The sequence below is a fragment of the Teleopsis dalmanni genome, chromosome X (assembly GCF_002237135.1).
Source record: "Teleopsis dalmanni isolate 2A chromosome X, ASM223713v2, whole genome shotgun sequence".
NCBI lineage: Eukaryota > Metazoa > Arthropoda > Insecta > Diptera > Diopsidae > Teleopsis > Teleopsis dalmanni.
The window spans coordinates 20,762,159-20,778,294 of NC_051848.1; the positions used below are offsets into that span (position 1 = coordinate 20,762,159).

The 16,136-nt window shown below is 30.3% G+C and overlaps 2 protein-coding genes across 3 annotated transcripts in view; both read right to left on the reverse strand.

Moving 5' to 3' along the window:
- The window catches only part of LOC119687381 (purine nucleoside phosphorylase-like), a 65,366-nt gene that overhangs the window by 39,061 nt on the left and 10,169 nt on the right, over positions 1-16,136 (reverse strand). The gene's annotated exons all lie outside the window — the stretch shown is intronic.
- LOC119687382 lies at positions 4,468-5,437 on the reverse strand (the record flags this gene model as incomplete). Its single annotated transcript, XM_038101672.1, is given in 1 exon segment — positions 4,468-5,437. A coding segment is annotated over 1 exon segment (838 nt), but the record flags the coding sequence as incomplete, so codon positions are not given.

Sequence of the window (16,136 nt, forward strand, 5' to 3'; positions counted from 1 at the left end):
CGGCCGTAACGCATAAAAGCACAGAATTATCGTCACACGAAAGACCGCATTTAAATAATTTATACAGTCGAGTCATAAAATTGTTGGAGATAACCGCGTTTTTATTGTTATTTCTCATAATTTGATTTAATTTTAATGTGGGCTGGCGACGTGCGCTCCATAAAAACCCTAAAACCTTTTCAAGGAAAGCGATAAAATTATGAATATTTTCAGACGTTTAAGGTAACAAAGAACACATAAACGCGGGGTAATGGAAATGTCACATGTCAAAAATTAAAATAAAATAAAATCATAAAAAATACGTTCATTAAAAATGAAGCATGGAAAAATTGTTTTGAAAACACGTACAACACAAGTCGAGCCAATTCAGAGCCAAGTCAGAACAGAACAATTCACTACAGCGAGGCACTTCTGAGAAGGTCATCAGAGAGCGCACGCGTGCGTCCACAAACTTCTACGCTTTCTTAGCCCAAATATTCTGAATTCTCTGTCTATCATAAGAATATGACGGCGAGTTGAGCTTATCGCAGCTACTAAATCACCATCACTTCAGAATTGAAACGCTTTTATATTTAATAAAATTTCGGTCAGGTGTTAGCTCGCTCTGTTCCAAACAGAATCGCTCAGCTCACAAGTGTCGGGCTCATAAAAAATTGTCACAAAAATTTTACGAGGGAGTGCGTTAAACTCATAATTACTAGGCGCATAAAGTACATAGTCTCATTTTTAATGGAAAAATATATTTATAATGTACTTAGATATTATAATAATTACCAGTGTAAACAGTCGATGAGCTGTAAAGAAACAGCTCAAATTCAAGTCCCCATCAAAATTGTTTCCGTATTTAAGAGATTATTTCAGAGATCATTTCAGAAAACCAAAATTTATAAAATTTAAGAAATATAAAAATAAGAAAATATAACAAAAAACTCATCTTTATGGTTCATAGAGAAATTCTTTGATTCTTCAAAAAAAGTTTTATTTATTAATTTTTTTTACAACTCTTTTTGGTGAGGTCAGATGTAGTCGTCTTGTTTGCATATAACCGATACAAGTTAGTCTATGGCTTAACATATAAACAAAAAATTAAAACTAATTAAGGTTTTTCATTACATTATCAGGTTTATCACATTTCAAGTTGATTATCGGAAACTTGTAGTTTAAATCGATATAACAATGCTTGAGACTTACTAAAGACTTAAAACTTAATAATGCTAACCGCAGTTTTATCAGAATACCTTAGGCTGAATGTCACCATAATACATTGCAAATTGTCTTCAAATACATTGGTAGGTCTTACGAAGCAAAAGAAGGGATCGCCAAACAAGTGCTACGACGATACACTACACTGAAGTATAAGGAAAAGAAACATTTTGGAGAATACATAATATACAATGTTGAATTTTTATGATCCTATGTCTAATAATAATCTCTTTGATTTATATTAAATTATTAGAAACTAGAAATTAGATAATACAGAAAGTATCTACCGTTTCTCGGCAATAGATGGTCTTGTTCCGGCGACAAAATTCTAATATATATATAAACGATCTTATTTGTAAAATAACAATAAATATGGATGAATCCTTTGAAATAAAAAATAACTTTCATAAAAATATCAATTCCGAGAAGGAAGTGCTCTTTTACTTCCACAGAGAGTGTTAAGATATTTGATAAAATATTATTGAAAACTGAAGCTTCGGAGAGAATCATTAAATAAAAATAGCATGAACACAATCTGGAGAAAACTAGATTTAAACTTCGAAGGATTTTAAATGCAAATACAGTATTTAGCAACTGTCTACCTAATTCATCTCTAGAAGTTCAGCATTGACATTCAGTTTGAAGTTATAAAACTTTTCATAGAGCTCATAGTAATATATTATATTGTATATAATTGCAGGATAAAAGCCGAACCATTTAAAAAAAAGTCGATATTTCGCATGAGAAATGCTTTCCTTTATTTAAGTTTAAAACTGATTATTGCAAGACATAACAATTTAATGTTATTAATCGCATTCATAACTCACACTTTTGTAATTTTTAATGTCTTTTACGATTTTTTGATTTTTACTTAAATTTAAACATTTTAAATTTAAAAAATTTTGAATTAATTTTGGTTTATATTTTCTTCCGGAATTTTAGTATCAGGAATTGAACATATTTCTAGCACTTGCTTCTTGTACTAAAGCATGTATTAATGCCTAAAAAACAAAATAAATTTGTGAAATGACAATTTATTCTACAAATTCAACCTACATTTGGGAAGAGAAGATAGTGATATTGAAGATCCGGTTCCAAAATCCATTGTCAACAAGGTGGGTTTTTCCTGTGAGTTGGAGCACATTTTGCTGTTTGGATTGTAAAGCATACAAGGTTTATTAGTAAGAACATCATCGATCACGAATTTCATAATCTGGAACATCTCTGCCATCATTCGACAAATAATGGAAACATCATGACTTTCCACCTTGCAGGAGATGATAAAGTTCTTATGTGTTAAGTCACCGACATTATGCTCCAGTTCTATTGCAGCAAGTTATTCACCCCAGGAATGTCTGAAGTATTCACAGTAAGACTCTTAATGGATTTAATGCAACACACTCCTACCTCAGTTTATGCCTTTCTAATGTAGGAAATATTTAAGTTGTTAGATGCAAGTTCATACAATAACATACGTTTGACTGACCAGGTTTGGTTGACATTAATTTCATCGGACAGATATTATGAAACTTTAAGATAATTGTCTCAATCCCTCTTTAATAAAACATCACGGAAATATATCTACAAAGGTCAAAAGACAATTTATAAATTTCTGAATTCCATAAACCATTAAGAATTTCTTTTGTAGAGTAACTTTGTATATGTCTTACTTTAAAAAGGAGTGCATTTTTTTAAAAGTAATTTTTTTCTAGCGCTTAGTAATATACGTTTATAGGCAAATCATAGATTTTACAGTGGAACTTTATAATCTTTCGACATCATAAAAACTGTCAAAGTTGACAGAAAGAGGAACTGAAATGAAAAGATCAGAGAGAAAACTAACTTAATTAGATCACCTGTTAGATGTTTGTGTTTTACCATCTATTCCGATCGTCATGCCCCAGTATGTCGAATATATTTTCTTCACTCCGGAGACCTTCAATTTAGTCGAAAGTTGTTTTTTCATATTGGCATATTTATTTAAAGCATCATAGCTAAGTATCATATTTTAATGTTATATTTAATTAGTTTCTTTTTCAATAAACTAAGAAGAACCAACTAAGAAGAAACTAAGAATCATTTTTAGAGTATAATTGGTCCTTAAGTATCATACAAGGCGTTAAAGTGGAGTTTAAACTGCGAAAAAGAAGACATACGATTAATTTTGAAGATTATTTTATTTATCTCACCTGGTAGACATATATAGGAATATTTTGATTCTCGTTACTTACTTAATCTTTTTTACTTTCTTATTTATTGTCGATACCCATCGTCTTATTAGTTTTTCTAATTCCTAACTTACACAATCTTCATCCCTTTTTTATGTTAATTTTTATAAAATCAAATTTTCCTATTTGGACAGGTTAACATTTAGCGATTAAGGAGGAAGAAAAATGAGATCAATTTAGAGTTATGATGTTGTGTGATGTCATATTTAGCTTACCTGTTAAACATTTAAAATTTTTAACTTTCGTAACTGACTTAATCTTCTAAGTTTTAAATTTTTATTATATATCATAGTTATTTTACTACTCCCCACATATATATACGATTATTCAAATTCTTTATAATCTCCATCTTTTTAACTATCATAACCTATTTCATCTTCTTTTTTGTTCTATGTTTGTAGTTGTAGTAGTTGGCTAAATCTACGATGAAAGGGAAATGAAATGAGAACAATTTGGAGGAATAATGTTTCTCGAGTGTCCTATTTAGCTCACCTGGTGTATACGTTATAATTTTGAATTTTTGGAACTAATTTCATCTCATCTAATTTTTTTGTTTCTTTGTGGAACCTACTCATACTAAGTTTTTTTTAATTGTGGCGTTATATATTCTTTAAGTATTAATTTTTAAATTTTCAGAGTTCGTTAGTGTTTGAGTTCAAGCTACGATAAAATGGGGAAATAAAATAAAACCAGTGTGGGGCTAGGATATTATAGTGATGCTCACCTATTGAATTTCCGCAATTCAAATCCTTCTTCGTGGTATCATTTGTTTTATGTGTCGATTGGCTTTTGGATTGATTTTATAATAATTACAACTATACTTATGGTAAACAAAATAACCGTAAGCCTGAAGGAGAAAATAAAATGAGATGAATTTTGTACAAAGATATTCTAAGAGTACTCTATTCTACTCACCTGTGTTTTGTTGTTAAGCCCTTTTTTTGATTTCTTGATTTTACTATTTTTTTTTTTGTCCAGCACAACATATATTTATATATACATTATGCTGGAGAGGTTGGCTTTGATTTTTATATTAAATCAGATTTTTTTTTTGTCGTTGGTTTTTTTGCTTTTTTATTCTTTCTATAGTTCATGGCATACATTCCAAACCGACCTGATGATATGTTACCAATATTAATAGGTGAATCAGGCGAAGTATTGGTCAGATCGTACGAATCTGATTCAGTGTCGGGAAATTCGCATTTGACAGAAACTTCTTTATTCTCCCACGTAGCATTTTGAACTGCACGAAGTTTAGGCGACTTTTTAGGAGATTTTTTTGGACGCTTTTTCTTGTTGTTTCCTGCTCTTCGGCGAGCAGGATGCACTTTCGATATACCATGTTTCTTATGAAATGTACACAAGTTCTGTGTTTCCATATCATCACCGCACTCCTCGCTTCGAACAGTCCTTTCTGCGTTGTCAGACTCATTCGTATAATCAATTTTGTCGTTACTGGTTGATGGAATATCGTCAATTTTGTCATGAACATTTTCTATAAATGCTTCCCGCTTTCCGTTTCTGGCTCTCCTTTTTGGATATAATCCTTTGTTGTTGAGTTCCAAGGCCTCTTTATTTTTTGATTTGATACGCGCAATCGTTCGCGCAAAATTAATGGCAACTGCTTTCTTTTTCTGTATATACTCTTCTTCGAGTTCCTTTAGTTTACGTACCGCTGTTTTGTATTCTTTTTTAAATGATGCGTTGAACTTTGTCATGATGTCCCGCTTCTTCTGTGTTTTCGTCTTCGACTTACCTACTCCTAGCGCGGCATTTAAATTTCGAAGTAGTTCTTTTCGTACTTGCTTTTGGAAACCTTTAAGTAGCATTTCCGATGAAATCAGACATAAACAACTGCCCTTTTTAGTACGCATAGTGCTCAATTTGACTTTAGCTCCAAAAAAAAAAAAAAATTCCTTCAAAAATTATCGAAAATTTTTAAAAATGTCAAACTTCAAAAATTTTTACGATAGAAAAATTGAACTTGACTTCAGACAAAAATATATTCGAATGATAAATGTATAAAATTATTTTACTACGAAACTTGGAATTATAAATCAAGCCAACTTAGTGAAAAAAATTTAACAAAATATAATTACAACAAATATTTTTTTCATGCCTTATATAGATCATAATTCTACTAATAATTTATGATGGCATAACATAACGTATATTGATTAGCAAATCCCCATGAAATAGTTATATGTACCTTTATCATAACCATCTATATAATAGTGTCAGTAACTTTGTATGATTTTTGTCTACAATGAAAATATCAAAATTGTCCAATAATATCAATAGATATTTAAAAAATCAGTACAGGTCTGGTCATCTGTAGTTATGCACTTACGCCTTTCGTCTATGAACTATCTTAAGCTTAGTAGAGTGGTGAATATTTGTCACAGTAAAATCAAAAGCGTGATAATAGTTCAAATGAGAATAGGTATTGCATTCCAGCTCGGTAATGGATCGAGATAAATCTATTTGTTGGTTGGATTGGTTCAGTATTAACTACTATCATCTTACCAAACGATTCTTTTGAAGTTTGCTGGCAATATTTTTGTAACTAAAGTAAGGAAGTTTCAATATTTCTATAAAGAAGTCCTAAAAGCACCGATATCGGCTCAAATATAAAGATGACATCATAGGGCTTTACGATAAAGGAATAAAGATTCTTACCGAAATATGTTAAAATGTGTTGCTTTTAATATTTTCCTTATATATTGTATAAAAAAGTATATATATAAAAAAGTTTTAAAAAGTAATATATAACTGCCGTTAGAACCCACAGTTTTTGGTAAATTTTATTCGCGTCTGCTAAATTCATCTTAGCAATATTTATAACTGTTAATAATGTATCATTACTATAATTAAATGAATTTGCTTTTAATTTTAATATATTTAATTATATATATTATTTGTTTAAGTATTACACTAAATACTGTTAATATTGCTGGTATATATATATGTATATTTGAATTTTATTTGTGCATATATACTTCTACGTATATATACGCCCTAGGCTATATTCTATGGAAAACACATTGTAATCATTTTCCCTATTAATATATTTATTATAGTTTCGCTTTTATTATAGAGAATTAAAAATGCATTTTTGTTAATAACAAAGGCTGTGAAATAGACTACTGACATAGGTTCACTCGTACTAGATGGTACATGGTGCATCATGCATAAACTGATATGCAAATATTTGAGACTATGAACGAGAACGTTAAATATTAAGAATCATCAAATTAGAATACCGAACAGCTACAGTACATAAGCACCGACTGAATTCTCTCATATTTTAATTATTGTTATATCTAAATATTTTGACAATAACTACTTCTAAAACTGAATAACATTATCTATTTGTGCCATTACTCAAAATGTTATTGTTATTGTACTCTATTAATTACCACTTATCTTCCTTTCTTATCTTCCTTTTTAATATATAACTTAATGTAAAACTTACTGCTGTAAATTATAAATCGAATGATCGAAGGATAATAGTACCAAATGGAATATAGTGGAGAAAAGCTGTGGGGGGTAATTTGCTCTAAATGGTATACTCGTAGAAGAAAGGAATGAATGTCGAAGAAGAGACTAAAAGCCTCAGTATGTGTGGCATAGTTCTTTGGTTGTTGTAATGCTATTGTATATATGTACTTGTATATAGACTGAAATTTAATTATATATCTCTGTCCATATAATTTAATATCAGTGTTCGTTGGTTTTATTTGTTGCCAAGCAATATATATACGGAAAGTGCTATTTAGTTACTTCATTCATCTTAAATATCAGCAGTTCTATAATCTTAAAATTTTTTCTGGTATATTTCTTTAAAGAAAAAGTATGATTTATATTTATTTTACACTAAATTAAATTTATATTTATTTTATTTTTTAATGTCAAATATGACGATAGTCCGTTTATTTCACTTAATATTAACTATTGTATTTAATATAGTGGTTTCAAACAGTAAAATGAAATGTATTGAAATTTAATTATTAAAAAATAATTTTAATTAAGTATATTAATTATTCTACAGCTGGTTTAGAATTTTATTCAAAGTAATTTAATAAATGAACTTTCATAATAAATTAAAAATAAACTCCAAGCTTGTTCATACAAGCCAAGTATGGCTTTGGATCAGTTGACTAATAAACACTAACTCTGAGCTTCAAAATTGGCAGGGCACGAGTTCAACCTTTGCTACTTGAAGTCTCAAAAGAAATTAGTTAATATAAGAAATAATTCCAATACTACTGATGATGGGTGTTTGCTAATACTCAAAAGAGCTGTATGGTCAGCCAAAAATTCAATCAAAAAAAAATAAATAAAAATATTGTTGTTACAATTCACTATTGTTCAAAACATGTAACTGAATTATTTACTAAATCACGATAATCTATAATGTGTGTAATGTGAATTGTAGCGCAAAATATGAATCTCAGCGACATTCTACTAATATGGAAATAAAATTAAAAGCTAAAATTTTAATCTTTTTAAATACTACGAGTTTATGAAAAACTATTATAAATTAAAAGCATTGCATTGTAAATGAAAACGAAACCACAATTGAAATTATAAGCCCCGTTCAACAAACTGCACTGTCCGTTCATCCGTTCACCCGTTCATCTGTCTGAGAGTACCAGGTGTTAACAGCCAAGCATGCAACACTGCTCACACTTCTTAACTAGAATAACTCGTAAAATGTATCTGTTTTTCATAAATTAAATGACGAAAAAATGAATGAGGCTTTATTGTAAAATGAATTAATAAACAAAATACATATTTCCATATTTAAAATTTACTGACAAATTTTACAATTTTTGAATTAATTTATATTTTTAGTGGTTATACAAAATAAATTTAAATAATTAATTAATTAAATGAATTAAATCGTTACTTACTTTGCTTGGTACCGATATTGTATTTAGTATTGAACGAACTACATTTTATTATTATCTAATATACAATTGTTGTTTTTTTTTTTTAATTATAATATAATATAAGATATTTCCATTTATGTACAATAACAACGATTCATTGAGAATATCACATGGATTCAATATGATTTTTTTATTATTATATGTAAGTGGAGCCATTATAGATCCCTGATCTATGTGTGACCAAATTATCTGTCTTTATGTTGTGGGTATACATATTAAGTTCAATGATAAAAAATTAATAAAACTGACGATCTGATGATCAGTCATTGCTAAAGCGTAGTGATCCGTCATGTGGGGCTAAAGGTGATATGTTACACCTCTCCACTTTTTCAACTTCTTTAGCAACACAATAGTAATCGTATATCTCAAATCGATATTGTGGTGATATACTTCGAATATTATATCGATATATGAAGCTTTACTATATATATATATGAAGCTTTTGAGTTATGTTTAAAATACTTAAGAATCTATAGTGTCTCAATGGTATTTAGCCACGTCTTTTCTTTTTAATAATATTCAATTAGTAAGTTTTTGTACATATAAAGATGAATGCATATTATTAATAAACCGCTACTTTCGGGTTAAGATTTAGAATACTTTCAAAATAAGGCATATCTGTTGTAAGGGACGATTAAAATCCATAAGACATCGCCTTGTACTAGTAGTACGTATACGACTGGTAGTGAGTATCACTTTCCGTATCCGATATGTAAATCTCGCACCACAGCGGTTAGAACCCATAACTTCCAAATATACTGACTAATAGAAGTTGACAACTTAAAGTGAATTTTGATATGGCTGTGACTATGACTATACCTATGACTATATTCATTCACTTTTATTCGATGTGGAATTATATTTACCAATCGTGTTAGATAGGCATCGCTTACACAACAAGAAGGTTTGTCCGAACGTACAACCTAAATTGGTACCAAAGAGACTCCCTAGAATTGAAATGGGCGCTCATCGGCGCAATATAAGTATGGTAAGAGCAACTTAGCATTCATAGCAGGTTATTATGTTAAATAACTGTAGAGGCTGTATTACTGAACTCTTAAGCAGATGAATTGGTTTGTTGATTATAATATATTGTTTAAAGCAACTTTTGGATTCAATAGTCTCATTTTTAAATAGTTCATAGTTCTAGTAGATTTTAAACAAATCAATGCATTCATTATGATCGCTAAAGGAAGATTATAATTAGGAATTCGTGCTGATAAGGAAGTATCTCAAAAGATGTGTGCTTTGTAGAAAAATATATTATATTTAAAAAACAAATATATTCGGTATTTTAAACCAAAGTGAAAGTAACAAAATGTTTGCTATCCCTTTTAGAAGCCAGCATAAGTTGTTACTCTGTACTCGTAATGATCCGAGTGGACAACCTTGTCAAAATCAGCACATCGTTGCAAAAGCAGAACCAATGCATCATAACCTGGACTTGAATTCATTGCAATAAAAATATGCAGTGACGTGTTGAAATTGCATTTGAGGTGCAATATTTTCCAATTGAATGGTTATCATAATGAGAATACTTAAATAAGCGTAATTGCACCTTTTCCTTCAGCCGCTGCTCATTGGACTGGTAGAGTTACTGATTGGTACGAGTATCAATAAAAAATTAAAAATAATTTTATATCGAAGATGTGTACTCGTTGCTGCGCTCTCATCTGCTCACCTGCTCACCTGCTTAGATGCTTTATTGCCAATGTACCAATTCCAGTACAAACCGCTGTAGCTGTGGTCGTAACCGCCGCATCACAGTTATGGACATGACGTTTGGTCCAAATACTTGGCAGCCACTTATGTGCTTGATTTGTTTCTTACGCTTGAAGTCGTGGCGGCATGAGAGCAGTTGCAATTGTTGCCTCCGCCGTTGATTTCATCGTTTTGTCTTCCGAAGCGTGCCATAAATTGGTTAATAAAATATTTCATTCTATAAAATATCATGAGTTGTAATTGAAATTATAGCGAGCGTGCGTTCAACTTGCCTTAAGTTTCAAATCCCACTATATTCATTTAATGGGTGTGTACGATGTAAGATGTAAGGTGAGTTAATCAATTTAATTAGTTTTTATAAATGTGGTTTTAACTTTTAGAACTAACATATGCTATTGTGTTTAGTTTCTATTTAATTTTACTATGTAATTTCATTTTTGAATTCATGTGTATATTTCATTGGTTTTTTTTTGTTTTTGTAAATCACACGCACTACTCAACCCTATTATCTATTTATGTAGATACATAGATACTTAGAACATAATTGGATAGCTAATATCTTAATACTGTTTGTTTACATATAACTAATTTTTCACATCTCTCGATGGTTTTATTATTATGTTGAAACTATTTGAGTCAGTGAACTTGAGCAGTTTTACGCTCTATTAACTGCGAGGTTTAAAACCTCGCTCTCCGTCTTGACTGGATTATTGTTTAGGACTTTATCAGATTAAGCAATAATTGATCTCAGATCTGCATAACTCCCCGAGGTGCCTGTAACCATTCTGAGATTCGATGACGCGGTGTTGGTAAGTCTGTCAGTTTTCGTAAATAATTTCAGGGCTCTATCCTTTATGTATTTTTTGGTCGGATCAATCTTGCGGTCCCTGAGGATGTCATTCGTCCTAATGTACCATGGTACTTTGAAAAGTCTTTTCAGTGGCTGAAATGTGCAATTTCTAGCTGGCGAATAGTAGTGTTTGAGGCTTTGCTAAACGCTACACATCCATATAGATTAGCTTCTTGTTCTTAGCATTGAGATTTACTTTTTTGAATAGCGGTTGGAGGTGATGAGAATTTTGGCACAGCTAATTCTTTTCAGTTGAACATGTTTAAGCATGTTAACATGTTGAATGATTTAAGAAATCATTCATGATTGATTGTAAACGTCAATTTAGAATGAAATAAAAATACTGTATTTGAGTGTCTGCGTTAAACCGTAACACCCTGTAATAAGTTATTCCTACAGTTATTATTTCAAAAATCAAACTGTTAGCAATTTTTTTTATATGTTTTTTTTTTTGCATTTATTTTTTTTGAATTATTTTATGGATTTTTGGTCTGGTTTTTTTGATATTTTATGGAAACTAAACCAGTTGAGGTTTATGATATGATGTTGCCATAAAAGTGCACAACAGCGCTGCAATCTCAAGGGAGCATTTGGCCAAGTGGTGACAAATGAAACAAAACTAAAAATAATTTAAAATTAATAAATAAACAAATGATTCAAAAAAGTTGGAATATCGATGCAAAAGTACAAAAATGGCAAAATAATTGAAAAATCTTGCAGTAGCCTCAAAACGCTTACAAGTCGTTAATTACAAAATCATATCGTACGAAACAATATTTCAGCTGCGCTCGAATGACAAATCAATAGATCAATTTTTTTCCTTTTAGGAAATCCGTCAGTTTTGGTTGTGTCGCTAACGACTTGTGTGGCCAAAAACACTTGTGGAGCCAAAAGCAAATACTGCTGAAGTTGCTCTCCACTGGCCAGACAGAATTAACTTGTTCTTATGTTGTAAGTTAGTTTCAGCAACATTTGCAACACTTATTAAGTGAACCCGCATGCCAGGTTCATCAGACTTGGCCTGCGTTTCTGAGATTTGGTACCGAGATTTGGTAATGCACACACCGATGAGTGGAGTATTTTGTTCTCTAATAATTAAATTGTCTTGAATGATTTTAAGCTACCGACATTTCACATATATTCTTTTTCTTAAATTATTTAAATATAATTGTGTAAATCATTTAAATTATATTTTTATGGGATCTTTATGAAAATGTCTAATATAATAATATTATGTGTAAATTATTGTTTATTTCTTTAGGACATACTTTATGTTTGAAACAGACTTTAACAAAAAACCCAAAAAATATGCAGGTGTCTCTCGATAATGAACTTCGCATCCGTAAATTGCGCTTATACGTTAATTAGGCTAGCCGGAAGCCATACAGGGACGCATGAACCTATCGGACCCGAACGATTAATTACTTATATGTAATATTCAAGAAATTTGTAAATTATATATAAATGTCTAATGATATGAATATGATATATTTATTTATATGTCTATATCTATTATGTCTTTATCTATTATATATCCTATATGATATGAATATGATGCGACTTCTAACTATTTAATTTTAAAGCACTATAAACGTTACTTTTGTTTTAATACCTTTATTAGTAAAGAAATAGTCCAGTTGCACCCAGAATTGCAACTGGACCCAGACAGTTGCACCCAGAATTGCAACTGGACCCAGACAGTTGCACCCAGAATTGCACTGTTTGATGCTGCACTGGTATTACGATAGAACATAATATGCTTAGAAATAAAAGAAACCAGACTGTTCAAAATAATTTATTTCTCTTTTTGTGGGTGAATATATGCTTGAGAGTTATTAGTTTAAAAGACAATGAGCTAGCTGTAAGTTGTGTTAATAGAGAAATCAATTAAAGTGATCGAGACTTACATATATTGCGTTTAAAAATAAAGCTAGACGCGGTTTCTAGGTCGAGTGCCTTACGGTAATTTTTATATATATTTTTTTAGCATCATAAACATATCATAATCAAAACTCTGAGTTTTTACCTTATACGGTAACACAATGGGCCAATTGGCCTAAGTGGAACCCTTTGAATCGCTAGTACAACCTCACCTAACCTAACATATCACGTAATTATTCTTGATATATCAAGCATATGCAGATATATAAATAAATTTTTAAAGTGACGTTAAGTGATCGGGTTGATATATGAGGTCTACTACGTATATTTTGAGCCTTGGCAACACTGATTGTTGTCAGTTGTCATCTGACGTTTCCATATGCGAAAGTTTGACATTATTAAACATAACCTACATAAAACTTTTTTTAAATGATCGTTATTTGCGTTATTTACAGTGATTTGTAAATAAAAATTAAATTAATTTATTAAGACTTTTTGCGTTGGTTATCAACATAAGAGTAAATCAATCAACTTACTTCCACATTTAGCGATGAACCTCCATCCTTTGCTACTGTGAAACACTGCCACTGGTACAATGATTTTAATCGTGGCCGTGTCCGCAGTTCGCTTACTGATGAAATTCGTTAAGGTCATCCAAAATCAGTTGTTGTACCTGTAAATATTGAATGCTAGATCGTCATGCGACTGTGACGGTACTGTGAGATTGACGGAATCCTAGGCATTAGGCGATCGAACAATTTCGCATGATTATGCCGTCAATGAAACTAAGCGCAGGCGCAGGGATTTGAGAGTCTACGGGCGTTAACTAACATATATAAGTTGTACTTCTTTATTTCCTTATTTATTTTTTAAATATGAAGCGAATATAAAATCCATATTTTGACTATTAAAAAGAATTATTTGTTGAACTTATTGTACATATGTACATATATCAGGGACAGAGCCCTAATATTATTCACCCACCCTAGCAGACCTCAAGTCCACCTCAGAACTCACAGGAAGATATGCTGACCTACGGTCCCTCATCAGTTAAATGATAAATAAACGATATGAGTTCCTGTATAGTTAAAGCTAAGTATTGGGCAGGGTTAAGTCCACTGGCCACAAAAGAGTAAACAACAACAACAACAACATATGTAGTTCTATGAATTTTTTTTGTTCAAATTTGGTATTTAAAATGTCAGTAATTAATTGTATGTCTCATGTATTTAACTATGTAAAGAAAAATTTGCGACCACCATCAATTGACACATCTGTTGGAAATGAATTATAATTAACTTTACCAAAGCCATAATATAGATGATTAAAAACTAAACACAGATATATATGTTAGATTGCATGTGACTTGTTCGAACTGGATTATTACTTCATATTCTGCGCGTGCAACATAAATTATCTAATTTTGTTCGAAAACGCATTGAAAGAAGAAAATTATATGGTCAAACTAACATTTAAGGTAAACAGCACGGCGTATGAGTAACTTTGTTTGACGAGCTCATGAAAAAAATTATTCATGCCATTCTGAAACACTTGGCCGGGCATATTTGCGTTATAAAAACCGTGTTGCTATAATTTTGAACATGCCCCAGTAATGCACCTATATCTGTTCACAAGCGATTTGTAAGCGTTTCTATCAGTTTTGAAAAACATTGGTACGCGTCAAATACACGTCAGTCCAATAGGCGGTGCGTTCGTCGTCATGCGTTATTTATATGCCAAATTTCCATATTAATAAATAGAGACACTTAATAAAATTCGCACGTACGTTTATTTATTAAAAGCACGAAAATCAAATCAACAGAAATTAAACGATATTAGCAAACAAAAATGAACTGTAACTAAATTTTAATTATTTTCGAAATGACACAAATCTTAAACTCGTTTTCTGATTCATAACCAAATCTGAGTTACCGCGGATTGCAAATTGGATATGTGCAGATTGTTTCATGATAGCTCGTCATTTAAGTTATGTTTTTCATTTTTGAAATAATTTACATTATCTCCAAATTTGAGCACATTCCAATCATTCAATAGTGACTGATTATGCATTTCTTGAATTTTAAACTGATACATAGAATGGATGTAGTGCATTTGAGATGCAATTCAAGGTTAGCTGTTTATTGAATAAATTTATTCAATAAGTTAATTATTTATCCTTCTAAAGAAAGATATTATTAACCCTTTAGATTCTAAAAGGGTTAAGATTAGATTTAGATTAAGTTGATCTTTATCTGCAAATTTTTTCTTGATAAAATTTTACTTACTTACTTTAAAACTATAACTAGAAATTTTTTTTCAAATAAAAGAACTAAAACTAAAGGGTTAATGATGTTACTTGTGGGTACCTATGGCTCATAGATTCTGCAAAGCATTGCACTGCATTTTAAAAAGTATTGTCGACACCACTCAAATTATAATTAATTTATATTAAAGTATAACTTTGATACTCTTAACAAATTATGCCAAATTTTTTTAAGTCACATATACGTATTCCGATTCTCTCTCAATATGTTCCGATTTATTTTTAATAAATTCAGATTGTCAGAAAATAAGGTTTGTCATAAAGTCTTATTACAATGATATCAATGAAATTTGTGTGAATACAGGATATTGAATTGTTTCTGTGGTAGAGCACGAAGAAAAAGTCTCACATCTGCTTTATTACTACCCAGAACATGTTCGGTGCCAAATAACTATATCAGTGGCTTCCTTTTTTGATAATCTTAGCCAACTCCACAACCTCTCTCTAAAAAGCATTTTAAGCTTTGCTAAATTTTAAAGTGGTTTTTAAGCTCCAAAGTTCTTATACGATAACCAATGAACCAATAGGTTAAGTGGATCCTTATGATCGCTGTTATGACTTAACCTTACTCAGCTTAAGGGTACTAAATATTTAAACTGGTAAACAGTTGCTAAGATTTTTAATAACACTTCATCTATATAATTCAAAATTTTAGACTTCAGTTAAGTACCTCTAACTGCAGGAAGGTGTGTGCGTTACTTTTTTTTGATCATGTAGAAATCAGATATAATTTTAGAGTTTTATTTTTACTGATTAAGATATTATTATATTTATGTATTTATTATTTTCTTATTTTATTTCGTTTTTTTTCTTTTAATTTATTTTATTTCATTTTATTCTTATTTATTTCATTTTATTATTTTATTTAATTTATTTTAATTTAATTAATTTGATTTAATTTTATTTTATTCATTAAGTTTAATTTTTCTTTATATCATTTTACTTTATCTTAATACATTTAATTTAATTTTTTT